Source organism: Tupaia chinensis, unplaced genomic scaffold (assembly GCF_000334495.1).
Source record: "Tupaia chinensis unplaced genomic scaffold, TupChi_1.0 Scaffold147608_1, whole genome shotgun sequence".
Taxonomy (NCBI): domain Eukaryota; kingdom Metazoa; phylum Chordata; class Mammalia; order Scandentia; family Tupaiidae; genus Tupaia; species Tupaia belangeri.
In genome coordinates, this window is record NW_006207460.1 from 393336 (window position 1) to 421006 (window position 27671).

General features: G+C 41.9%; 2 protein-coding genes and 2 pseudogenes across 2 annotated transcripts in view; 3 read left to right on the plus strand and 1 right to left on the minus strand.

Annotated features, from left to right (window-relative positions):
• Nucleotides 1-20477, minus strand: part of CDC23 (cell division cycle 23) — a 27468-nt gene extending 6991 nt beyond the window's left edge. The window contains exons 1-9 of the mRNA XM_006169900.2: nucleotides 20299-20477; nucleotides 20139-20211; nucleotides 18288-18425; nucleotides 10500-10542; nucleotides 8589-8694; nucleotides 8342-8474; nucleotides 5157-5334; nucleotides 4976-5073; nucleotides 4676-4757 (exon numbers count right to left, since the gene is read on the minus strand). Coding sequence (XP_006169962.1) covers nucleotides 4676-4757; nucleotides 4976-5073; nucleotides 5157-5334; nucleotides 8342-8474; nucleotides 8589-8694; nucleotides 10500-10542; nucleotides 18288-18425; nucleotides 20139-20211; nucleotides 20299-20459 — 1012 coding nt within the window. The 5' untranslated portion in view covers nucleotides 20460-20477. The remainder of the gene's footprint in view (nucleotides 1-4675; nucleotides 4758-4975; nucleotides 5074-5156; nucleotides 5335-8341; nucleotides 8475-8588; nucleotides 8695-10499; nucleotides 10543-18287; nucleotides 18426-20138; nucleotides 20212-20298) is intronic.
• LOC114006415 (uncharacterized) lies at nucleotides 4805-4959 on the plus strand (annotated as a pseudogene).
• LOC106734048 (protein CEBPZOS-like) lies at nucleotides 8705-9411 on the plus strand. Its single transcript, XM_014584780.2, has one exon. The coding sequence runs from the start codon at nucleotides 9001-9003 to the stop codon at nucleotides 9232-9234; it is 234 nt and encodes a 77-aa protein (XP_014440266.1). The 5' UTR covers nucleotides 8705-9000; the 3' UTR covers nucleotides 9235-9411.
• LOC102495476 (TM2 domain-containing protein 1-like) lies at nucleotides 14594-15823 on the plus strand (annotated as a pseudogene).
• Nucleotides 20478-27671: the final 7194 nt, after the last annotated feature.

A 27671-nucleotide genomic window follows, 5' to 3' on the forward strand; every position in this document is an offset into this window, starting at 1 on the left:
GGGAAAGAGATCGCAATGTGACTAGACTCTGTGGAGGGTGCTCCTCTCTCTCACGTTTATATACACATGCACACACACTATCATGAATAAAGAAAAACAAGAAAGGCAGAACAAGAAAATCCTGGGCAAAGATTACGTAGATGAGATTTTTTTAGACCTGCAGAATGGCTAAAATGTATTCAAATTATTACTTAAATAAAAAAAAAGAAACCCCTAAATCATTACTTTTCTTATTTTTTTCTTAATTGCCAGAGGTCCCATATGCTCACCAGAGAGAAAGGGAGATAGACATGGAAGAAGAGGGAGAAAGCACCCCCAATGGAGTATGCTCAAGCTACGACCCCTTTTCTTTCATTTCTCCCTCCTGTTAGGATTTCAGGCAAACAAGCAAATGTGCTTTGTGTGTTTCTCAAGTCACTGGGGCCAGGACTCAAACCATGGGCAGCCATGTAGGATCTGGTTTCCTTAAGTACTACGCTATTGGGCTGGCCCCTAAATCATTATTTTCCATATATGTCTTCTTTGATTTTTCTTTTTTAGTTAGTTAGTTAGTTAGTTTTAGAGTTTTCTCAGGGAAAGCGAACGAGAGGGAAAGACCGAGAGGGAAAGTAAGAAATCAATCCCCAGGGGACAGCCATGCCACAATCCCTCCTCCTCTTGGGATTTTAGGCATGCAAGTACATGTGCCCAGTGTGTTCTTCAAGCCTCTAAGTCCAGGACCATGGTCGGCCATGTGAGAGTCCAGCACCTTAACCACCACACCACCTGCAGGCTCCTAAAATTTATTTATTTATTAAGATTTATTTATTTATTATGATGATTTTTAAAATTTGCTATACGGCACATGTGTTCACCAGAGAGAAAGAAGTAAAGTGAGAAAGCAAGCCACCAGGTCCAGGACTCAAATCATGGTTGGTCATGTGGGAATCCAGCTCCTTAACCACCATGCCACCTGCTCACCCCTAAAGTTTCTTTCATAAGAGTAAAAGACGGAGAGAAACAGAAAGAGACAGGCACTCTCAACAGGGTCTCCTGTTGCAATCTCCTCCACTAGCGTCCCTAGCCAGTCAGGATGAGGCATGTGCAACCAGCATGTACAGGTTCACCAAGAATCTGAATTCATGATCTTCCATGTGGCTCTAGCATCACTTGAGCTGCACATCACCGCTGCACCACCAAGCTGGCCCTCCTCTGATTTTAAATGGCTCCAAGTCAATAGGTTAAAAACAAAAGAGCACAATTGTCCATTAGCTCCTCTACCTGTATTTCATCCCATCATGTAAAGGACATTGTCATCAATCTGGATACCCAACCACCAGTTCCTATTTGTTCTACTTCCTAAATACAATTGCCTCTCTTCATTCTTCCTGCCAATACCTCATTTTAGGCTCTTATCATCCCTAGAATGGATTTCAACAGCCTCCTCTCTGGTCTTGCCCTTTTCCTAATCCTCCCAACACATTGTCTGTAATCACATCTTTTTTCTTTTCTTTTGGCTAGAGGGTGCATAAGCTAGCCAGAAAGACAGACAGGAAGGGAGAGGAGAAAGCACCTTCACCCATGAGGAAAAGTCATGCTGCAATCCCTTCTACATCTCTCCCTCCTTTCAGGATTTTGGGCATGCACGTGCCCACACACACACACATACACCTGGCCACCTGGCATGTTTCTCAAGCCGCCATGTACAGGACTCAAATAATACAATCGGCTGTGTGGGATCCAGCTGTCTTATCCACCAGCCCACAGAGCCAGCCCTAGTCATCATTCTAAAATAAAAACCACTTTTGTCACTCTCTAGTTAAAATCCTTCATAAAACATCTACTGCCTTAAGTATGAAACCTAAACGTTTCAGAACAGCAGGTGGCATGGTTGGTAAAGTACTGGAAACTCCCACATGGCTAACCATGGTTAGAGTTCCAGATCTGGTGGCTTCTTTCTCACTTTCCTTCTCTCTCTGTGTCTCTCTATTGTCAAATTAAAATAAATAAATGAGGGACCAGCAGTTAGCATAATGGCTATGTCGCTGGACTCCCACGTAGTCAACCACAGTTCGCGTCCCAGACCTGGTGGCTTAAACTCACGCCGGGCACGTGTGCATGCGTGCCCAAGATCCCGAGAGAATAGAGGAGAGGGGATTGCGGCATGGCCATCCCCCCTGAGGGGTGATTTCTCGCTTTCTGTCTCTCTGTCTCTCTCTGTCTGTCTGGCGAGCGCACATGCCCTATAGTAAAAACCTCTCCAAAATAAATAAATAAATTAATTAATTAAATTAAAAATAAATGTCTTAAAAATATTAAAACTAAACTTTTCAAAAGCAAATAAAGCTCTTCCTTCTGGCACTTGTTTGTACATTTCTACCTCCCATACCATGCTTCAGGCACGCTAAACTATTTGAAGTTCAATGTCTGGTTCACGCTTCATTGCCTCTTATTTTAAGGACCTTTCCAAGTCAATCCTTCTCTTTCCTCCCTCAACACTTCTGCTCCTGCCCATCCTTCAAACATCACCTTTTTCAAAAAGCCTTTAACCTCAGACCAGATTAAATACCTTTCCTATGCACTCCCTTAGCATCCTATGTTTACCTTAATCATAACACTCACCCCCTTGTTTTTGTTTTTTACTTTTTTCATGATAGAGCATGTACATGTACACAAGAAATGGACAAGAGATACATACTCTCCTTTTTTTGTTGTTTAATTTGCTATAGGGTGCATGTGCTTGCAAGGGAGAGACAGAGAAAAAGAAAAAGTAAGAAAGCAATTCCTGGGACTAGTAGTTAGTGTAGTGGCTATGTCGCTGGGCTCCAACGTAGTCAACCGTGGTTCGCGTCCCAGACCCGGTGGCTTAAAACTCACGCCGAGCACATGTGCATGCGTGCCCAAGATCCCGAGAGGAGAATGGAGAAGGGACTGCGGCATGGCCATCCCCCCTGGGGGGTGATTTCTCGCTTTCTGTCTGTCTGTTTGGCAAGCTCACGCGCCCTATAGCAAAAACCTCTTAAAAAAAAAAAAAAAAAAGAAAAAGAAAGCAATTCCCAGGGGGACGGCTACACTGTAATCCACTCTCTTCCATTCTCCTCTTAGGATTTTAGGTATGCACACACACCTAAGTACACACACCTAAGCATGTTTTTAAAGTTGCTGGGTCTGAGACTTGAACCGTGCAGACAGTCATGTGGGATCCAGTCAACTTAATGACCAGGCCACTGGCTGGCCCTGATCTAGTCTTTCATTGCTAGGAACTTATCATATAAGAATAGCTGTATCAGTATGCAAATATATACGGTCATGTATGAAGATGTTTTCTGAGAAGTTGTTTTTTGTTTTTGCTAGAGAATATGAGCACTTGCTGAAGAGAGACAGGGAGGGAGGTGAGAAAGCACCCCTCATGGTAGATGGTCACCCTCAATTCCCTCTCCTCTATTTCTCCCTCCTTTTGAAATTTTGAATGTGTACAAACACATACACATGTGCCCAGCATGTTTTTCAAGCCACCTGGCCCAGAATTCAAACTGTGCTACCAGCCATGGAGCATCCAGCTACCTTACTCGCCATGCTACCAGCTGTCCCTCAACTTTTTTATTAAATAAAAATGATGGAACATCTATTTAATAAAATGCTAAATAGCCATAAAAAGCAATAGAAAAACAAAATGTACTAACATGGAAAGACGGCAACAAATGTACCATCAGGTTAAAAAAAGTGACAAAGCAGTATTTATAACTATCCAGTTTTTTGCGAGCAAATTACACACACACACACACACACACACACACACACACACATAATTTTAGTATTTGCACAGAAAACTATCTGGGAATAATGTTCACCAAACAATCTTACGGGTAGAATTACAGTGAGCTTTCACATCCTACAGTATATTCTTCCGTTACTGGGCTGGTCCTGTGGCCTAGTGGCTAGGGAGTAAAAAAATTCCAGTTTGAATCCTGGCCCCAGAAGCTTAAGAAACATTCTGGGAGGGCCTAGCAGGTAGCACAGTGGTTAAAGGCGCTGGATTCCCACATGGCTGACAGCAGTTTGAGTCCTGAACCTGGAGGCTTGCTTTCCTCTCACTTTCTCTCTCTCTCTCTCTCTCTTTCTAACTCTCTCTGGTCAAATTAAACAACAACAACAATAATAATAATAACAAATGAAATTAAATAAATAATTTTTTTTTAAAAAGAAAAGAAATATTCTGGGTACATACGTATGCATGTCCCAAATCCCAACAGAATGGAGAAATGGAAAAAAGCACCTTTGGGGATGCTTCCTCCCTTTCCCTCTATGTCTCCTGTCTCTCCCTAGTGAGCACACATACCTGCCAGCAATTAAAAATATAATTCTGGGCCAGCCAGGTAGTGTGGTGGTTGGGACACCTGTATCCCACATGGCCAACTTCACAATGGCTTGAAAAAAACCTCCAGGAGGGTATGTATATGTGCCCAAAATCTCAAGAGGAGTGAAGAAGAGGGAATTACAGCATGGTAATCCCCCCTGAAGGGTGATTTCTCACTATCCCTTTCTCCCTCTGTCTCTCTCTGGCAAGTGCACGTACCTTATAACAAATTTGAAAAAAAATTCTGTTACCTATAATACTTTAATATTGTTATCTTTATATCTGTGTTACTTAATATGAAGGTAAATCTTAAAAGAAAAAAGTGTTTTTAACTCTTACCAATTACACAGCATGTTTCTACACGATATTTATCAATCTCACAAAGATTATGAGCCAGATAGCTCAACTCAGATTTCATGCTCTGGAAGAAAAGAGAACAATGATCTAAGTATGAAACAGAAACTCCCTAGCTTTGCGCAGTGGCAGTATCGTAGCCAATGAGGTTTATCCGAGGCGCGATTATTGCTAATTGAAACAGAAACTCCCTAAATTGTTTTGTAGCTAACATAACTTAGTAACAATCCTACCTAGGTGGTATAAAGCACTAAAAAGCTTAATCAAGCAAGGGAAGCAGCTCACCCTGACATAAAGAAGGTTGGAGAAGGTGTCCATATTTTCAATCCTGTAAGGGTCTTGTTTCCTTAGCTCATTAAAAATAGAGAGAGCTTTGTCGATATCTGCAGAAAGAAGACAGAACCTTCAGAAAACAGCAGGTGCACCTCTCAGGATCTGTTGGTGTTTCATTGTCCTCTTCACTCACCTCTGATATTGTGATAGGCAACTGCAATTTGAGAAACAATGTATGAGCTCTTAGAGAAGCCCACATCAATGAGATTCTGATACTTTTGCAGGGCCTCCTCTATCAACTGCAACTCTGTGTATATATGAGCCAGGAAAAACTCTTTCATCCAGGAGTCTGGCAAAGACAGGAACTTCAGCTGGCAGCAGGAGAGAAAGGAACATACTTAATATAATTTGACCTCTCTCCAAAATGAACACCAATGAACTACCTTCATTACCTAAGTAATTTGCCACTAAATATCTATTAGAGTAGCTAACAACAATGAACACTGGGTAGTCCAATTTAAGTGAAGATGACATATAAACACAATAGGGAGAAATGGCCTACTTTGGAATAACTTCAATGAAAAAGTATGATTTGAAATGAATCTTAGAGGATGGGTAGAATTTTAATTAAAAAAGGAAAAGAAGAAAGCTTTCTAGGCAAGGGCAACAATATAAGTAGAGGCAAACAGGCATGATGAGTGTGGGTAAGTAAGATGAGAAAAACACCTTGGCTTGAGGGGAGGTTATGCACTGGGAAGTAGTGGAAAAATACGACTGAACTGGTAAGGTAGGTCTATGGTACAACAGAAAAGAGGATGCAATAGGTAAACAATGTGAAGTTCTGGTAAGAGAATGGCATAATAACATGGATTTTTTATTTTTAAGGAGATTTTTGTTATAGGACACGTCACTCACCAGAGAGACAGAGAGACAGAAAGTGAGAAATCACATCCCCCACAGGGGGGATGGCCACACCATAACCCCTTCTCTTCCATTCTACTCTTGGAATCTTGGGCAAGCATGCAAAAGCACGTAGTGTGAAGTTTAAGCAAGTGGATCTGAGACTCAAATCACGGCCGACGACGTGGGAGTCCAGCGACATAACCATTATGCCATATGCTGGTCTTGGCATGGATATTTTAAGAATAAGTTTGAGGGACCAGCAGATGGCATTGTGGTTACGTTGCAAGGCCAACTGTGGTTCGAGTCCGGACCTGGTGGCTTGAAAATGCCAGGTGGTGTGTGTGTGCATGTTCAAGATCCCAGGAAGAGAATGGAGGAGAAGGGATTGCTGTGTGGCTATCCACCCTGGTGGGTGATTTCTCACTTTCCCTTTCACTGTGTCTGTCTGTCTTTCTCTCTCCAGTAAGCAAATGTGTCCTAAGGAACAAATCTTCAAAAGAAAAAGAAGTCTGGAAACAGTATGCAGGGTGGCTTACACAAGGATATATAAAAATGGGAAAGCTAGACAGAAAGTATCTATTACTTTAAAGTAATCCAAATTTGATACAATAACTGAGATAGCAAAGGAAACCAAGAGAAAGAGATGTACACTAGAAGGTAACCATGGCAACATCTTTTGACTAAATAGATAAAGGGAAATATGAGACAAGGAAGAGACAATATGACTCAGAGTGTCAAGACCAAATGTCGAGAAACTGATGCTAGTGAGAGTTTATGAGGTAGGGAAGAATAAAAAGAATTTGATAGATGGGACCAGCAATTAGCATAATGGCTATGCCGCTGGACTCCCATGTAGTCGACCGTGGTTCGCGCCCCGAACCTGGTGGTTTAAAACTCACGCCGGGCGCATGTGCATGTGTGCCCAAGATCCCGAGAGGAGAAAGGAGGAGAAGGGATTGCGGCGTGGTCATTCCCCCTGGGAGGTTATTTCTCGCTTTCTGTCTCTCTTTCTCTCTCTGTCTGTCTGGCGAGCACATGCGCCCTATAGCAAAAAATCTCTCCAAAAAAAAAAGAATTTGATAGGCAAGATGAGAAATTTGGTTTTATGTATCTTGAATTCAGAGAGAAAACAAAATTTCAATTGAAGTCTAGCAGGCAGTTTGAACTAGGTAAATACAAGTAAACCAAGGTAAGATTTCTTTTATTTCCTAAAGAATTATTTATTTACTTTGTTTGTTTATGTATTATTTATTTTAATTTGATCAGAGAGGGACAGAGAGAAAGAGAGAGAGAAAGTGAGAAAACAAGCTGCCAGATGCAGGACTTGAACAGCAGTAAGCCATGTGGGAGTCCAGCACCCTTAACCATCATGCCACCTCCTGATCCCCCAATGTAAGATTTCAAACACAGATTTAGTAGCATACATTACTATTGGGAAAAATCAACCAGTCTCTGACTTCTCAGATCCAACAAAAGGAGGTGTATTATTGCTTCTTTTACCTACTAAAAACAGCAAAATAAACACTAAAAGACAATGCCCTTGGGGCCAGCAGGCCTGGTGGTTGAGGATGCTGGACTCCCACATGGCCAACTCCAGTTCAAGTCCCGGACCTGGTGACTTGCTTTCTCACTGTCTGTCTGTCTGTCTCTCTCCCTCTCACTCTGTCCCTTTCTGGTCAAATTAAATTAATAAAGTTAAAAAAATAATTCTTAAAAAAAATAAAAAGACAAAGCCTCTGGGACCAGCAGATGGCGTAATGGTTATGTCACTGGATTCCCATACGGCTGACTGTGGTTCAAGTTCTGGACCCGGTACCTTGATACTCATGCTGGGCACCTGTGCGTGCATGCCCCAAATCCCAAGAGAATGGAGGAGGAGGGACTATAGAGTGGCCATCTCCCATTGGGGGCAATCTCTCTCTTTCTGTCTCTGTCTCCAGTGAGCCACACAACCTATAGCAAAAATCTCTCTAAAAAAAAAGACAATGTCCTCTAATAATGACTAATAAAATGACTGCAGTTTATAAAGCAGTTTTATATACATTATTACACTAATAAACAATCTCTAAATCTTTACGAAATCAATGACAGCTTGTAATATTTAAAACATTTAAAATATTTTAATACAATCCTAGACATCAGAGAAACTGTTCCTATAGAATATGTGGAATTAGAGAAAAAAACTATAACATTTAGTTGATTAAACAAGTTACAGTAAAACTTTAATGTAAAAATATAAATACCAAAAAACTCTAATAAAACTGTATGCAAATACAATAGCAACTACTAATCAAGAGTTAGTCATTAATCTTTCAAATGAAGAACTAAGTTAGAAAACAATGAGAGCAATTGAAGATGCAGTAAATGAGCTAGCTATAACCTAAAGTTTGACAAAACTCTTCCCCCACCCCTACTTATTATAGAATCATGTAAGACTTGGAGCAGAGAGTTTTCGCATAGCTCATCTCCATTTACCATCTCTTTGTCTGTGATCAGGTTACAGAGTTCTAACCAGGCTCCCCAATGCAAAGGCAAAACATGAGTAGCCTCCACAAACACATCAATGGCCTCTTTCACCAAATCGAGTTTTCGAAGCACCACACCATACCTAGGAAACAAGGAAATGATCATAGGAGAAATGAGGAGAAATGAGTACTTTATGATGTCTCCCTCTACTCAGGAGAATATGTTACAGGAGGTTTCAAATTACTTTAACACTTACAGATAAAGGCCAAATCCATCAAGTTCCCGAGCTTGGTGTTTTTTGCTGAGCTCTACTCTCAATTCTCTAAGCGCCTCATTTTTTACCTGTCCCTTCTCCAAGGGGCCTACAAAAGAAACAATGTCTCTGATCAAAGGGAAAGATAATGGTTTTCATTTTACATAGATAATTGCCTTCAGAATCATCCAAAGTTACACTTGAATCCTCCAGGAAACATTCACAAGTGGCTAATAATATATTACACAATCCATTTACTTTATTCCAGAAACTGCAACTGATAATGGAGTCTGCGGTCATATTTTGTTCGGAACATACAGTTTTTTAAAAACCTGAATGAGGAGTCTGGAGAGCTCGGGGCTCGGGTGGGGAGCACTCGGCTTCCGCTTGCCGAACTCACTTTCGGTTTCCCGGGATGGCCCACACTATGGAACCACTGGCAAAGAAGATCTTTAAAGGAGTTTTAGTAGCTGAACTTATGGGCGTTTTCAGAGCATATTTTTTGTTTACTAAGATGAACACAAGCCAAGAGTTCAGGCATACAATGAACAAGAAATTCCCTTTCATCTTAGAAGTTTATTACAAATCCATCGAACAATCTGGAATGTACTGGGATCAGAGAACAAGATCAAGAAAAATGGCTGAATAGCAAAAATTAGGACCAGTCATCACGCTCGGCCTCCCATCTAAGCTGTTTGAGACCTGTGGGAGGAGAAAGAGGTGCCTTTCACACTGCAGACGCTTGGTGGCCCCACAGCACATCCTCCGGAGTACCAGGGACTTCTGCTCTGCCCTGGCTTGAGTTTCTCATCCACAGTGCAAGTCAACTACTTGTTTGTTGCTTTTCTTCTGTATTTATTGTTAAATATCAACGTTTTACAAATAAAAGACTAAGGAAGGAAAAGGAAAAAAAAAAAAAAAAACTGAATGAGGTCCAGCTGCTGTGGTACACAAGAGCCCAGCAAGCCTGGAAGCCATGTGGATCGCTGTAGGTCTGAATATCCAAGTTGCCTGAAAACATGCCAGGTATGTGCACACATGGACACCTAGGATCTTGAGGAACTGGAAGGCTGGGGAAGGGGGCCTGCAACATGGGACACCCTGTCAAGGGTCTCTCTCTCTCTTTCAAGTACACACGCATTATCTATAATTAATTTTTAACTTAATAGTTTTATTTTAATTTGACCAGAGAGGAATAGAGTGAGAGAGACAGAGAGAAAGGGAAAGTGAGAAAGCAAGTCTCCAGGTCTGGGACTTGAACAGTGGTCAGTCATGTGGGAGTCCAGTACCCTTAATTAACATACCACCTGCCAGCCTCTTTATAATGAATTTTTAAAAATACTTTTTAAATATGGGCCAGCACATGGCATGGGGGTTAAGAAAGCTGGATCCTACATGGTCGACTGCAAGGTTTGAGTCCTAAACCCAGTGCCTTGAAAAATAAGCCAGGCGCACAAGGACTGTGGTATAGCCATCGCCCCTGTGGAGGTGCTCTCTCACTTTCCTTCTCTCTCTCTAACTCTGTCTGTCTCTGGTGAATGCACATGCCCCACGTCAAAAATTAGTAAAAAAGAAAAAAAAATGCAAAAAAATACTAAAATAAAATAAATTTACAACTTCAGGTTGCAGGGAATAGGAAAGGGCCAAGCACCAGGTCCAGACTACCACAAGGCAAACCTCAGCCTAAACCAGGTGGCAATCAATGGCTGAGATAAGCCATGTGCTCTCTAATTCACAGCAGTCCTCCTCGGCTCATTTCTTTATTTTTCGCTTTTTTTCTTTTTCTTTCTCAATAGAACTTTTGTCATTGTCCTGCTCTCTCCTCAATTCATTTCTATACTTGCCTGGTTCCCATAGGCATTAAGATTGCAACCCTGTTTTTTACACCAAGAGGTAAGAGAAAGAAAGTCATACCTAGGCTATCAACTGTTTCATCATCCTTCTTTTTTTCTCCAGACTGTAAAAGAAAATCAACAAATATTCCAATACACATTTTAAAATTAGCATCCTGACTCTACCTCAAGGACCAAGCCTAAGCAAAATGGCATTTACTTTTTGTCACCAATTTTAAACAGCTACTCAGGGGCTACCATTAACAAACTCTGGGTTAATCTGAGCAACAAAATCTGAGTATCAAAATGATTAAGTAATGAACTATAAACTATGAACAACAAAGGTGGTCCAGCCCGTGGGGCAGATGACAGCAAACTAAACTGCAGTGCTGGGAGCCACATGTCCGACTGTGGGCTCAGATGCCATTGTCAGCCTCAAAACATGCCAGGCACAGGTACACACGCCCGGACCCGGTGGCTTAAACTCATGCCAGGTGCATATGCGTGAGTGCCCAAGATCCCAAGAGGAGAATGGAGGAGAAGGGATTGCAGCATGGCCATCCCCCGGGGGGGTGATTTCTTGCTTTCTGTGTGTCTCTCTCTGTCTTTCTGGTGAGCGCACGCATCCTATAGCAAAAGCCTCTAAAAAAAAGAGTAGAATGCCAAGTGTTGAGTAGTAAATGTAGAGAGAGTGAGCAGAAAAATCATCAGATTAACACCATTGTAAAGTGCACTTCAGGCAAGAATTAACAATGGACATTAAATTCAGAGAAATTTCTATGCTGAATAGGATATTTGTGTGGCCTTAAGTATAGCCGCACAGATTGAAGGTAACTGCAAGAGAAATAATACTACCTACACAGTGGAGAAAATGGACATCTTTTTGTTGTTGTTGCCAGACACATAGGTGGTGCGCTTGCCAGAGAGAAACAGAGAAGGAGAGGGAGAAGTCATTAAAAGAAATGAAATCTTGGGGCCAGCAGGTAGCATGGTGGTTGAGGCACTGGACTCTCTCACATGGCTGACCACAGTTCAAGGCCCGGACTTGGGGGCTTGTTTTCTCACTTTCTTTTCTGGTAAGCATGCATGCCCTATAGCAAACTTTAAAATAATTATAATAAATAAAATTGTTATTTTAAAAAAGACCTTAAAAAGAAAAGAATGAAATCTTAGCATCTCAGACAGCACAAACTAAACACACTAGGCATAGAAAAAGAAAAATTGTAGGACCAGTAGTTAGCATAATGGCTATGTCACTGAACTCCCATGTAGCCGACCGTGGTTCAAGTCCCAGACCCGGTGGCTTAAACTCACGCCGGGCGCATGTGTGCGTGCCCAAGATCCTGAGAGGAGAATGAAGAAGAAGGGATTGCAGCATAGCCATCCCCCTTAGGGGATGTCTTTCTGTCTCTCTGTCTCTCTGTCTTTCTGGCAAACGCGTACGCCCTATAGCAAAAACCTCTCCAAAAAAAAAAAGAAAAAGAAAAAGAAAAATTTTATGTTCTTGGGACCAGCAGGTGGCATGGTGGTTAAGGTGCTGGACACTCCCACATGGCTGACCATGGTTCAAGTCCTGGACCTACCTGGTGGCTTGCCCTCTCACTTTCCTCTTTCTCTGTCTCTCTCTCTCTGGTCAAATTAAAATAAAATGAATAAATAAAATGTTTAAAATAATTTGTATGTTCTTACATATACATGGAAACTAAAAAGGCTGACCTCACAAATGTAAGAGTAGAACAATGGTTATCAGAGCCTGGGAAGTGGAATAGAGAGGGAGTTAGGGAGATGTTGGTTGACAAATACAAAAATTAGTTATACAAGAGAAGTTCTAGTATCCATAACAGAGAGGGAGAACTACAATAAAGGATAACTTCTGTATATTTCAAAATAGTTAAAAAACGATTTTGGGGCCACCAGGTTGCATGGTGATTAAGGCTTTGGACTCCCACATGGCTGACCATCTTGGACCTGGTGGCTTGCTTTCTCACTTTTCCTTTTTCTCTCTCTGGTCAAATTAAAAAATAATAATAAAAACAAATAAAATTAAATAAATAATTCCTAAAAAAAAAAAAGATTTTGTGTGTCCAACAAAAATAAAGATAAATGTTTTAGATGAATATGCTAATTACCCTGATTTGATCATTTCACATTGTATTCATATACTGAGAAAGCACACTGTATGTATGATTATTAATGCATCGATAAAAAATAATTTTAAAAATATTTATTTATTTATTATTATTACTGTTATTTTTCATTTGCTATAGGGCACATGTGCTCACCAGGGAAAGACAAAGAGAGAGAGAAAGAGCGAAAGTAAGAAAGCAAGCCTCCAGGCTGGAGATTTAAATTGCAGCTGGCCATGTGGGAGTCCAGCACCTTAACCACTATGCCACCTGCTGGACTCAATAAAAAATTATTTTAAGGCTGGTCCCAGGGCCTAGTCATTGAGGGAGTTAGATCCCACATGGCTAACAACAGTTAGAGTCCCTTGAAAAATAAGCAAGGCTTATGTGCCCAAAATCTTGACAAGAGGGAGAAATGGAGGACAGGGGACTGTGACACGATCATGTCCTGTTGGGGGATGCTTTCTCCCTCACTCTTTCTCTGTCTCGAACTTGTAAGCACATATGCCCTCCAGCAATTAAAAAAAAATTTAATAGTTAAGATTTTATTTTACCCAATTAAAAAACTGTAAATATTAAATGACTCTATAACCATAAAAAGCTACTTACTTGACAAACATAGATTATGCTTATACAGGCTGAGTAACCCTTATCTGAAATGCTTGGGACCAGAAGTATTTCATAGCTCAAGTTTTTTCTGATTCTGGAATATCTGTATATACATAATGAAGTATATGACCCAAATCTAAACACGAAATTCACTTATGTTTCATATATGCATTATGCACACAGCCCAAAGGCAATTTTACACAATATTTTTGTATTGTAATGTTTTGACTACACCTTAGATTCACCTGTGACCTCATGTTAATGCTCAAAAAGTTTCACATTTCTGATAACCAGCAGTTAACGTAATGGCTATGTCGCTAGACTCCCACGTCGTCAACCGCGGTTCGCGTCCCGGACCCGGTGGCTTAAACCTCACGCCGGGCACATGTGTGTGCGTGCCCAAGATCCCAAGAGGAGAATGGAGGAGAAGGGATTGCGGCATGACCATCCCCCCTGGGGGTGATTTCTTGCTTTCTGTCTGTCTCTCTCTGTCTGTCTGGTGAGCACACGTGCCCTATAGCGAAAATCTCTCAAAAAAAAAAAAAAAGTTTCACATTTCTAGCATTTCAGATTTCAAATTTTTGTATTAGGGATGCTCAACATGTACCCAGAAATGAGATATATATAAAATGTCTTTTAAAAATCCATTTATAGGGACCAGCAAATGGCACAATGGCTACATCACTGGACTCCCATGTAGTTGACCATGGTTCGAGTCCTGGACCTGGTGGTTTAAACTCATACTGGGTGCGTGTGTGTGCGTGTCCAAAATCCAGAGAGGAGAATGGAGAAGGGATTGCAGTGTGGCCATCCTTCCTGGGGGGGGGTGATTTCTTGCTTTCTGTCTCTCTGTCTCTCTGTCTTTCTGGCAAGCACACGTGCCTTACAGCAAAATCCTCTCCAAAAGAAAAAAATCCATTTATATAGAAGATAACAGCTAAGAAAAGTAAGCCAGGCAAAGTGGTGCATGCCTATAATCTGATCCTGGCTACTTAGGAAGTTGAGACAGGAGGATCACAAGTTTGAGGCCAGCCAGGGCACCACAGTGAAAATCTGTCTCCTTAGAAAGAAAGAACCATTGGAACCAGCAGATAGTGTAATGGTTATGTCACTGAACTCCAATGTAGCCAAGCACAATTTGAGTCCTGGATCTGGCAACTTAAAACTCATGCCAGGTGCATGTGTGTGCCCAAAATCCCGAGAGGAGAATGGAGAAGGGACTGTGGTGTGATCAATCCCCTAGGGGGGTGATTTCTCGCATTCTGTCTGTTTCTCTCTGTCTTTCCAGCAAGTGTATGCTCCCTATAGCAAAAATCCTTCTTGAAAGGAGAAGAAAAAACAACTAAAAAGAAGTAGAAAAGTACATTCATAATGTTCTAAAATGAAATAATAAATTATACAAAATTATAGTTAATAGTAAATTATTTTATTTGTATGTCCTTTATAATTTTAAGTAGCCATGAAACTTAAACAACAAATATATTGTAAATAAGATAATTGAGGAACTGGAAACTGTTGGGAATGTGCCAGTAAACAACATGGCAGCCACCTGGCCCTCCAGGCTGGCTTCTCCAGAGGCCATGGCTGCCTGCCTTCTTGGTGTCCTGTGGTTTATGTCAGTCACCGTGGGACTTTGGAGGCTGGTCCCACTGCCACCAACAGAGGCAAGGAGACACTTAAGTGCAAGGACCACAAAGGGGACAATATATTTATAAAGAGCCAAAAGAAAAAATTATGCTATGCAGGTACCAGTTAATCATATAAACCACACAACTCATGTTCCATGTTTACCAGCACCCAACATAACTTGGAAGGACTTTAGTGGCATGAAACACACTTTACTGGAAATGAAGCTGGCTTTCTCAAACCCAGCTTGCCAAAATATAAATGGCTATTTAGACAAAGTGCCATTTGCACTATCTCTTTTTCTTGGATGGCTGCGAGCAGGTCGATTTTACCTCAGATACCCTGCCTTTGGTTTGTTAAAGTTTTGTACAGTCGGGTTTTGTGGAATTGGGAGCCTAATTGATTTCATTCTTATTTTTTTTTAATAATTACTTATTTAGGGACAAGCAGTTGACATAATGGCTATGTCTCTGGACTCCCATGTGGTCGACCACAGTTCAAGTCCCCAACCCAGTGGCTTAAAGTCACACCGGGCGCGTGTGCATGCATGCCCAAGATCCTGGGAGGAGAATAGAGGAGAAGGGATTGTGGCATGGCCATCCCCCCTGAGGGGTGATTTCTTGCTTTCTGTCTCTCTTTCTGGCGAGCACACACTCCCTATAGCAAAAAAAAAAAAAAGAAAAAAAAAAAAAAAAACAAACTCCAAAAATAAAAAAAGAAAAGAATTACTTATTTAATTGTATTTATTTCTTCTTCTTCTTTTTTTTTTTTTTTTTTAATTGATTAGAGAGAGACAGAGGGAGAGGGATGGAAGGTGAGAAAGCAAGCTATTAGGTCCAGGACTCCAACCATGGTCGGCCACGTGCAAGTGTCCAGCGCCTTAACCACCATACCTAACCTGCTGGTTCCTGATTTCTTTCTTATTTCAATACAGATTGTTAGACCTTCAGATGGAAGTAGTTACATTATAGATTATTATAGAACCACACTTCCAAGACTGGGTCTTACTAATGAAACATTTAGAAAAACACAGTTATATCCATAAATATTTTTAAAAAGAAACAGATTTGAGCCCCATGATTGTCACAGAGAAATCTCAGTATGTGGATTTCCAGAATTTTCCTTTTTCTTCTTCACATACCATTTTACGAGTTCTATATAATTTTTTGATATTGTTTTGTTGATTCAGTTAAAAGTATGTTTTTCTGAAATTTATTTAATAGGACTTTCTTTGAAAACCCTATATGCTTTCTGAGGCTACTGTCTCCCTGAGATAGATAGCTTACTTATTATTCTGATATTCTTTCATGGCTTTTACAAAGGCAAATTGCCACTTGTTTTTTTTTGTTTCTGGAAAATAAAAGTATAACTTATTAAAAAAAAAAAAAAGATGATAATTGGAGCCTTCAGATGATGTAATAGTAAAAGCACTGGACTCCCACATGACCAACCACAGTCTGGGTCCCGGACCCACTGGCTTGAAACTCATACTGTGTGTGTGTGTGTGTGTGTGTGCGCGCCTAAAATCCCAAGAGGAGAATGGAGGAGAAGGAATTACAATGTGCTCATCATCCCCCCTGGAGAGTGATTTTTCACTTTCTCTCTCTCTCTCACTGTTTCTTTGTCTTTCTGACCAATACGTGCACCCTATAAGTAAAAATCTCTCAAAAAAACAAAAAAACAAAAAAAAATCATCATGACTTGGGCCATCAGATGGCATGGTGGTTAAGGCAGCTGAAACATAGTCTACTCCATGGTTTGAGTCCTGGACCCAGTGACTTGAAAATCACTTTGGGCATGTGTGTATGCATGCTAAAAATTCCAAGGTGATAATGGAAGAGAAGAGACTGCAGTGTGGTCAATCCCCTGGGGAAGCCAATTTCTCTCTCTCCCCATCTCTGTCTCTTTCCAGAGAGCACACATGCCCTATAGTAAAAAACTAAAACATAAAAGAGAGAGAAAAGAAAAAAAGATAATTGACTTCAAAAATTTAGAAATCATGGTGCCTGCAGGTAGCATGGTGGTTAAGAGCCAACCACGGTTCAAGTCCTGGGCCTGGTGGCTTGCTTTCTCACTTTCTGTCTCTCTTGCTCTCTCTTACTCTGTCCCTCTCTGGTCAAATTTAAATAAATAAATAACTTTTTTTTAAATTTGGAAATCAATTGAATACCTAAGCTTTTATTTTATTTTTATTTTTACTACAGGGCATGTACACTCACCAGAGACAGAGAAAAGGCAAATGAGAAAACATCCCTGATGGAGGACTGTCATGCCACATGCCCTTCTCCTACATCATTCCTTTTGGGATTTTGAGCATGCACACATACATGCCTGGAGTGTTTTTCAAGCTGCCAGTCTAGGACTCAAACCACGTAGTCGACCATGTGGGATCCAGCTATCCCAACCACCATGCCACTGGCTAGCCCTATCTTACTATTTTTTTAAATTGCCATAAGGTACATGCAATCACCAGAGACAGAAGGAAAGAGAGAAAACACCTATCCAATGGGCGTGATCACACTGCAATCTCTTCTCCATTTGTCTCTCCTGTCAGGGCTTAGGGCATGCACATATTTGTACCTGCTATTTTCCAAGCTGCTGTGGCAGGATTTGAAACAAGCAGTCAGCCATGTGGGATCCAGCTTCTTTAACCCCTAGGTCACAAGGGTGGCCCAACCTAAGTTTTATTTATTTATTTATTTATTTATTTTAAAGGTTTTTGCCATAGAGTGCAAGCACTCACCAAAGAGAGACAGAGAGAGGGAAAGTGAGAAATCACCTCCTGGAGGGATGGCTACACTGTAATCCTGTCTCTATTCAGGATTTTGGGCACATAGGCATATGCACTCTGCATGGTTTTCAAACTGCTGGGTCCAGGGCTTGAACCATGGTCAACCATGTGAGAGTCTAGCTTTAACCACCATATGACCTGCTGGACCCCACCCAAGTTTTTAAACTCTACTTTTAAACAACATCTGGGTAATCGTCATAATCTAAGAGTTAAGAGAACTGAATTATACATGGCCGACTCTGATTGAAATCCTGGCCCTAGTAGTGTGAAAAACATGCCAGGTAGTGTGAGCCCAAAATCTTGATGGGAAGGAGAAATGAAGGAGAAGGGATCGCAGCATTACCATGCCCCATTAGGGAGTGCCTTTTTCCTCTCTCTCTGTCTCTCCATCTCTCTTTGGCAAACACCTACACCATCTAGCAACTTAAAAAGAACAAAAAACAGTAGTGTCAATCCACAGGCATAAAAAACCGTGTATGACCTAAAGTAAAAGATCAGGTTGTAACTAATCAGTGCATTAGTCATTACTAAGAACATTTTCTTCTATATTATCATTACTTAAAACTTCTACTTATATCTCTTTTTAATTCTTGTTAAGTATATAAAGCACATTCACTTAGTAGTCCATCACTAGCCTATCTAAAAGATTAAACTTTTGCCACTTGGTTGTAAATATGGATGCTTCACTGAAGGAAGAATACCTAAAAATGACCCTCACCAGATATCTGGAATACATGTACAGGAAATAGGCCTTCTTGCTTTTGCAGCCGTGCAGGAAATGAGCTGCCCGATCATATTCTTTAACATCAAAGTAGGCCTTGGCCAGCGTGTAAGCATCCATATCCTGGGCATCCTCCTAGAAAAGAGACAAGTCTGTGTAAGTAGTTAGGAAGAGGACAACAAAAGGTCAAATGTAAGATATATATGCACTAACTTCAAGATGTAAGGAAAATAATGGTTATTTTCCTCCTCCCAAAAAACTGAGGGTACCTCAAAAAGTTCATAGAAAAATGGATTTGGGTACAAAAAAAGTTTGAAAGCCATCTCAGCCTCAGGGGTATGGTAGGTAGCATAGTGAGCTGTAGTTCTGGAAGCCACATGGGTGCTAATCTCCATCCTGGTTGTCCTGAAATACACTGGGTGCATATGAACAAGATTCTGACAAGCAAGAGGGCTGATGGAAGAAATCTGTAGCATGATGAAACTCTGTCGAGAGTTCTCTCTTTTTCTCTGTCACATGCGACCAGCACTTGCTCTCTATTGTAAAATAAACTTACATCTTGAAATTCATGCATAGTTTGCATAGTTTTTGGGTAAAATATATTTTCCATGAACTTTTTGAAGACTCTCTCATGTGTGTGTGTGTATATATATATATATATACTATTGGGTTGTCGGAAAAGTCATAATGTATTTTTTTCCGTGCAAAAATGTGTCATGACTTTTCCGACAACCCAACACTTCTATACATCTACTGACTTTTAAAATCTCTAGTCTCATACCTGGCAACCTGGAAAACAGTGGGTTGAAAACATGTTAGTCTCAAAACCATGTCAGGCACTTGTGCATGCATCCCCAAAATCCTGAAAGGAGGGCCAGCAAGTGGCATGGTGGTTAAATTGCTAGATCCCACATGGACAACCATGTAGTTTGAATCCCAGACCCGGTGGCTTGAAAAATAATCGCAGCATGACCGGGCACCATTAGGGAGTGCTACATTTGAAAATAAATGTTTTTGTAGTCCCAAAAGGAAGGAGAAATGGAGAAGGACTTTCAGTGTGACCACTCTCCAAAGGAGAGCCAACTACAGTTCGAATCCCAGATCTGGTGTGTGCCCAAAGTCCCAATAGAGAAGGGACTGCAGTATGGCCATCCCCCAGGGAGGTGATATCTCACTTTCACTCTCTCCATCTCTCTCTGTCTGGCTGACAATATATTCACCTTACAGCAAAAATCTCTCAAAAAATAAAAAAAAAAAATTAAAAAAGGAGACTCAAAATAATGAGAATAGCTATTTTACTGAGTCCTATGTGCTAGGTACACTTCTAAGCAGTCTACATCTATTATTTCATTTAATCCTCTCAACATCCTAAATAGGTAATATTATCCTTATTACACAAACGAGAAAATTGGCTCAGTAGGTTAAGTAAATTGCCAAAAGTCACTAGTTTAATTGAGATTTGAACCCAGAGCTGTCTCAATCCATAGCCCACACTTTTTAACCATTTCACTATGACAATCAGACAAGTGCAGAAAAGGTTTTATGCTGTTATAAAAAAGTCGCTTCTTCCCGCCTTTCCGAGTATTGCCGAAACCTTAGAGGCTGAAATCTTAAACAATAATTGTTTACTAACTCTCTCTAGTTTAAATAAGAAGATGACCAAATCTTTCACAGATCAACAAAACAACATGGGTAAAAGAACTTGTAACACCCCGCTCTTTAAATGCTCGAATTCCCTACAAACATTCCCCGATAAGCAGTTTGCCCCCTCCAGTGACAGGGCACTCGGTTGCTCTTCAGACACACCCCTCCGTCTATGGGGAGCGCTCACAGTAAAGAGGTCCTTACCTCTGTAATAGGCGGCGGCGGCTGCAGCTCCGCTAGAGGCAACGCGGGGAGAGAAAAGGCCAACTCCGCGGACCTGGAACACCCACACAAACTGGATCAGCTCCACCAGCCCCTAAGGCCAAGGATCCACGCCCTGTCCCTTCCGACCCGCACATCTCACCATTTGCTACTGTGCAACAGGCCCCGCTCCCGAGTAAGGCCCGCAATAAGCAGCAGTTGTTTTTTAATTTCTCGCAAATCTGAGAAATCGCCATTCGTGGACAGGACTGGCACCACGGTAGCTGGCACAGCCACCGGGACTACAGATGTGTTCGTGGCCATTTTCCTGACGCGGGTCACTCCAACCAATCACCGACGATAATACTAGCGGCCCTTCTGCATTTAAAAAGTCCGCCTATCATTGGCCAGTTCTTGCTCCAGAAAAACCAATCAGCGGTCTTTCCCATAACGTCACGAAGAGGCGGGGAAAATAGACAATTACGTACAGGATTGGCCAAGAGCTACTCAGGCGGGAAAGTTAGAAGACTTGGAAAGGTACACAGGAAAGATGCAAGTGGGAGTAAGGGCAAGAAAGGATGATGAAGAAAGAATGCCATGTACCTTAGTAGTGATATGATTGGGCGAAAAATAGGGTATAGTTTCTGGACAGAGTTCTGTGCCAAGGGATGACAAAGGAATGCATATGGTCTAGGAAGGATGTATAGTATCTTCTGTATTTTTCCTTAAAGAACATGGTGTAATGGTTACATAGCTGGACTCTCACATAGTCGACCTCGATTGGAGTCCCAGACCAGGGGTTTAAAACACGCCAGTTGCGTGTGTGTGCGTGCCCAAAATCCTAAGAGGAGAATGGAGAAGGGACTGCAGCATGGCCATGGGGGGGGGGGGGGGGTCTCTCTTTCTGTCTTTCTGTCTCTCCTGCAAGCACACGTGCCCTATAGCAAAAAAAAGAGGAACGCCCCTTGTGGAGAATCTCTCTCTCTCTCTCTCTCTCTCTCTCTCTCTCTCTCTTAAAATTTACTGGAGAAGTGCCAGCAGATGGCGTAATGACTAACGTGGTTGTACTCTCACTAAGTCCACCACAGTTCGAATCTTGGACCCAGTGGCTTCAAATTCACAGCAGGTGCTTGCATGTGCATGCCCAAAGTCCCGAGAGGAGAATGGAGGAGAAGGGCATGTGGCATCACCAGTCCCCCAGGGGGTGATTTCTTGCTTACTATCTCTCTCTGTCTTTCTGGTGTCTCTGGCAAGTGTACGTGCCTTACAGCAAAAATCTCTTTTAAAAAAATTGCTGGGGGTGGGGGGTCAAAGCACCCCTCAATGGGAACTGGTCAAGCTGCAACTTCTTTTTTTTATTTTTTTCGCTGTAGGGCGCATGCATTCGCCAGACAGACAGAGAGAGACATAGAGACAGAAAGCGAGAAATCACCCCCCAGAGGGGATGGTCACGCCGCAATCCCTTCTCCTCCATTCTCCTCTCGGGATCTTGGGCACACACGCACAAGTGCCCGGTGTGAGTTTTAAGCCACCGGGTCCGGGATGCGAACCACGGTCGACTACGTGGGAGTCCAGTGACATAGCCATTACCCTAACTGCTGGTTCCTAAACTGCAACTTCTTCACCTCCATTTTTCCATCCCTCTGGGATTTGACATGTGCCTAGTATCTTTTAAGCTCCCAGGTCAAGAGTCAAACTTGTTGGTCAGCCATGTGGGATCCAGCTTCTTCAACCACTAAGCTAGGAGGCCAGCGTTCCTTTCACTTTATCTACCTTTTTCCTTACCTCAGGGTGAGGAAAGATGCCTAACATTTTTTGAGGGTTTGCCCTGTGTCAGCTTCTATAGTTTTACAAGTATAATCTGGTATTAAAATCATAGGAGGCAGGACCAGCAGTTGGCATAATGGCTATGTCGCTGGACTCCCATGTAATCAAGCATGGTTCGAGTCCCGGACCCGGTGGCTTAAACTCAAGCTGGGCAGATGTGCGTGCGTGCCCAAGATCCCAAGAGGAGAATGGAGGAGAAGGGATTGTGGGATGGCCATCTCTCCTGGGAAAATTATTTCTCACTTTCTGTCTCTCTGTCTCTCTCTGTCTTTCTGAAGAGAGTACATACCTGATAGCAAAAACCTCTTCAAAAAATTAAAATAAAATCATAGGAGGCTGGGACCAGCAGTTAGCATAATGGCTATGTCGCTGGACTCCCACGTAGTCAACTGCGGTTCGAGTCCCGGACCCAGTGGCTTAAACTCTAGCCGGGTGCGTTTGCGTGCATGCCCAAGATCCCGAGAGGAGAAAGGAGGAGAAGGGATTGTGGCATGGTCATCCCCCCTGGGGGGTGATTTCTTGCTTTCTGTCTCTCTGTCTCTCTCTGTCTGTCTGGTGAGCTCTCCCACCCTATAGCAAAAACCTCTCCAAAAAAAAAAAATCACAGGAGGCTATTATTTTAGACTGTGCTCCTGTCCTAGGCTCCAACAGACCAGCCCAAACTAAAATGGAATCACTTGTGCTAAATGCTACATTTTCAAACTGAAATTTTAAAGAAGAAAACAGATCCTAACAGACCATTTTTTCCTGAAAATAGGAGATTCATATATTTGAGTTAATTTAATAAGGAAATTCTCGTTGCTTTAGCCTTTACTAAAAAGTAAACTGACAACCAGTCAGTTTTGTTTTTTTAAGTTTATTCCTTCAAAGAGAGAGAAGGGATCACCCCCAACAGGGTTTTTTGTTTTGTTTTGCTTTGTTTTTTAATTCATGATAGACAACACATGCACTAGAGAGACAGACAAGCACCCTCAACAGAGTCTCATCATACCACATTTTCCTTCCTGCAGCTCTCCAACTCCTCACAATCTTGAAAGCACTGGCATGTTTCTGGACAGTATTCAAGCCGACTTTGGGATCTGAACCCATAGTGACACAGTCAACAGCACTGCAGTTTGGTTTGCTACCGTGTCACCAGGCCAGGCCTTCTTTTTGAGATCTTCTGTTTAATTGCTGAGGCTAACCTCGAGCTCTTGATGCTCCTGCCTCAGCCTTATGAGTAACTGGGACTACAAATAAGCACCACCACACCTGGTCCCAACGGGATCTTCACACCACAACCCACCTCCACCTTTAGCCAGTTTGGATCAAGGGCACATACTCTGTACACCAAACATGCGCAACGAGTCCTGGGATACACATCCAGAACCTTCCCATGTGGGTCTTGTATTACAGAGTATTGCATTACCACTGCACCACCGCCTAGCCCTCTGTCGTTGGGGTTTTTTTGTTTGGTTTGGTTTGGTTTGGTTTGGTTTGGTTTGGTTTGGTAGAGATTTTTTTTCCTAGTGAACATGTACTGCTAGAGAGAGAGAGACAATGAGAGCAAAAGTGAGAAATCACCCTCCAGGGAAGGAGGGTGATTTCTCAATCCCTTCTCCTCCATTCTCCTCCCAGGATCTTGGGCACACATGCACACACACCCAGCATGAGTTTCAAGCTACCGGGTCTGGGACTGGAACCATGGTTGGCCTTGTGGAAGTCCGGTAATGTACTGCTATGCCATCTGCTGACCCCTCTGTTGTTTGTTTTTCAGTTTACTTACTTATTTTTATTTATTTATTTATTTATGTTCATGAGAGATAGAGAAGCCCCTGAACAGCATCTCCATACCACTTATACCCCCCGCCAAGCCTCTCAAACAGCAGGATTGCAAATGTAGGCATGTACATCTAGCATGTTTGGATGGACCAGGGATCCAAACCTGGGTGTTCCATGTGGCTCCAGTGAACCCTACCACCTCTACCACCACAGTTGGGCCCAATCAGTTATTTTTCTATTCTGTTTCCTTATTCCCGCCTTATAAAACCCACATTTTACTCTTGCCCAATGTGAGTTCTCATTCTATTTTGTAGAATGGAGGCTGCCCGGACTCAGAAATTGCAAATAAAATCAATTATCTCTAGGTCTTCCCTTTTGGTCCTTGTAGCTAGAGAATAAAGTCATGAGAAAAGAAGAGGTTGTTGCAGTTCTGCCATTTCTTCCTCTTCAGACCCTGGGCGTGTCACAGAGCTTCCAGCAGCACCATGCTAGGACAGAGCATCCAGAAGTTCACAACCTCCGTAGGAGACATTGTGAGGAGGGTCCAGGGAAGAAATCTGCCATTTTCAGTGGAAAGCAAGTGGTGGTTACTTGTTATGATAACTTATACTTTGGATTTGGATTTGCTGCAACTTTCTTTATAGTAAGACACTAGCTGCTTAAGAAATAAGGATGTTTGGGCTGGCAGGTGGCATAATAGTTAAAGGTGTTAGATTCCCACATGGCTGACCACAGTTGGAGTCCTGGACCTGGTGACTTATTTTCTCACTTTCCCTTTTTCTCTATCTCTCTGTCTGACAAAATTAATAATAATTATTATAATAATAAATGGAATAAAATAAATAAATAAATATTTTTAAAAAGAAATAAGGATGTTTTAATTCATCCATTTCATAGATATGACGAACATTTTAAGAGGTTCAGTCCCAACCTCTGAAAAATGGATCAAACTCTTAAACTGATAGCATACTAGATATGTTTGTAAATAAACTTATGGCCTGAAAAAAATTATCTCTATAACTAAATTTATTGTAATTTTGTCTTTTGACACTGATAGGCAGTTAACTAGAAATGAGCAGGTAGCCATAAAAAAATAGCAGAAAGACATTAGCCACATCAATCACAACTTATCAGGAGTTATAACCAGACCCTTTCCAGAAACTTCTTCCTCCCACTCAGCTCCCGGCAACAGGAAAGCAGTTGGCCATGTGGGACACAGCTGCCTTAACCTCCGTGCCAACATGATTTTGAAGCCACTGTGTCTGGGACTTGAACTGCAGTCATGTGGGAGTCTAGCACCTTAACCACTACACCACCTGCGGGCCCCCAGTTTTTACAATTTTTAAAAAATTTCTTTCTGGGAACCAGCAGTTAGCGTAATGGCTATGTCGCTGGACTCCCACATAGTCGACCGTGGTTTGTGTCCCGGACCCAGTGGCTTAAAACTCACGCCGGGCGCATGTGCGTGCGTGCCCAAGATCCCGAGAGGAGAATGGAGGAGAAGGGATTGCAGCGTGACCATCCCCCCTGGGGGGTGACTTCTCGCTTTCTGTCTCTATGTCTCTCTCTGTCTGTCTGGCGAGCGCACACGCCCTACAATGAAAATCTCTCAAAAAAAAAAAATTTCTTTCTTCCATGAGTAAGGTAGATAGAGGCATATGGTGTTCACATTGGATTCATCCCCCGTTACATCCTTCTCCAGATTTGGGGCAGGCTTAGTGTGTTCAGGAAGCTCTCTGCACATGAACCCAGAATCTTCCCATGTGGGTCAGCCTTGTGTTATCTCTGTGCACTGTCCAACCCTCATCTTTAAACAGTTTCTTTTTTACACTTTTTAAAAATAATTATTTTATTTAACTTTATTTATTTATTTATTTAGTTAGTTAGTTAGTTTTAATTTGACCAGAGAGGGACAGAGTGAAAGAGAGAGAGAGAGACAGAGAAAGAAAGCAAAACACCAGGTCCAGGACTTGAACTGCAGTTGGCCATGTGGGAGTCCAGCGCCCTTAACCACCACACCATCTGCCAGCCCCCATTTTTAAACATTTTTTAAAAACAGAGTTGTTCAACCATGACGTAATGTTTACATCGCTTGACTCCCAGGTGGTTGACCACAGTTCGAGTCCTGGACTTGGGTGCCTGTGTGCGCATGCTCAAGATCCCAAGAAGGGAATAGAGGAGAAGGGATGCAGCATGGCCACCCCCACCCCCCGCCAGGGGGGTGATTTCTTACTTTCTGTCTCTCTCTGTCTGTCTGGCAAACACGTGCAACCCTAAACTAAAAATCTCTCTCTCAAAAAAAAAATGTTGTTCTGATGATACTGCTTTGTATTTTTATTTTCTCTTTTTTTTTCTTTTCTTTTCTTCTTTTTAACATTTATTTATCTACTTATTTGTTGTGATTTTCAAGCCTCTGGGTCTGAGATTTGAACCACAGTTAGCCATGTGGGAATCCAACTCGTTAACCACCACGGCCCTCGCTGACCCCTGGATTTTCTTTATGTAATGTTTCTTAGTGTTTATTTCTTTGCCATCACCACCATCTCTCTCCCCCTTACCTCCAACCTTACATACATTTGCAGGTTTCCATTTTATAACATATTGGGTTGTTGAAAAAGTTATGCCATATTTTCCTATGTTTTTAGATGCAAAAATGCATCACGACTTTTCCAACAACCAGATTTTTTTCTATTATAAAAGTAATGTTTGGTCAGTACAGATGTGATGGACTAAAGTAAATTGTAACAAAATGGTGTCTGTTAGGCTAAGAAATATCCCACAGCCCTGACTCCGGCTAGAAGGAAAAAAAGAAGAATATGGTTGTAACTTGCAAAAGACATGATGTTCTGCTTACACAACACCTGGCTGGCAAAAGGTAACCACAGTAGCCACTTTGGAAATTTTCCATGCCCCTAAGATATAACAACCTTTGCAGCCCTTCCTCCCTTGCAACCCCCCTCACCCTAGTCTCGCCCCACACCACCTGCAAAATGGAATCTTTCTTTGTGGTTTTTATGCTTAAATACTCTGTAAAACTGTGGGTCAGGGCTGTCATCCCAAACGCAGTCTCTGGCCAGGAATAAAGGCTCCTAAAATTCTAATTTCCTTGGTGGTCTCAGTCTTTGTAATATCTCACACCACAACACAGATTATGTACATCTGAGTACATACCTTCATACTGGCATGTTGCCCACATTTGTCACCCGACAATTCACTATGAGTATTTTCCCAAGTTAATAAGTATTCTTTTACATCATGCTACATAATGATTGCATGGTAATCCATTACACATGGATGTACCATAAATTTAAAAACCAGTTCCCCAAAAAATAAGCCATAGAAACTAGAATTTCCTTTACTCTGAGGTAGGTTGTGAAAACTAGAACCTCTCTTCCCTAAAGCCAGCCATTTAACTTAGAAATATTAATGTAGAACAACCCAAGTCTAGTAATTGCCTGAACTTTCTGTTCTGATATAGAGAAACGTGTGCATAACCTTGAAGCAGCCCAGGGCTGGCTGATAGCTGCTTGGGCTTTCTGTTTCCCAGCGCATTGAAACTTCCCCTCCCCTGAACTGTTGAGAAGCCAGAGGTCTTGAACTCCTTGCTTCTCTGCCAGCTTTGTATTGGGGCAGACACAGGGCCCCTACCCTGATAGGACACTCTAAGCATGCTGAAACTGCCCTTCCCCAATTCACTGGTAAAAGGCTGTGTCCAACTCTCAGCAGGACCAGACTGAGAGTGTTAACTCCTCCATGCCTGCTAGCGTAATAAAGAGTTCTTTTTCTCTCCAGAGTGCTTTTCATCCCTCCTATCTGTTTTTCTGCAACAATATTACTCTAAACTTTCCCTGCCTTTCTGTGTAAGAGCCGGCCATAAAAAATTCTCTGCATGGGGCCAGCAGGTAGTGTGGTGCTTAAGGCATTGGACTCCCACATGGCCAAACATGT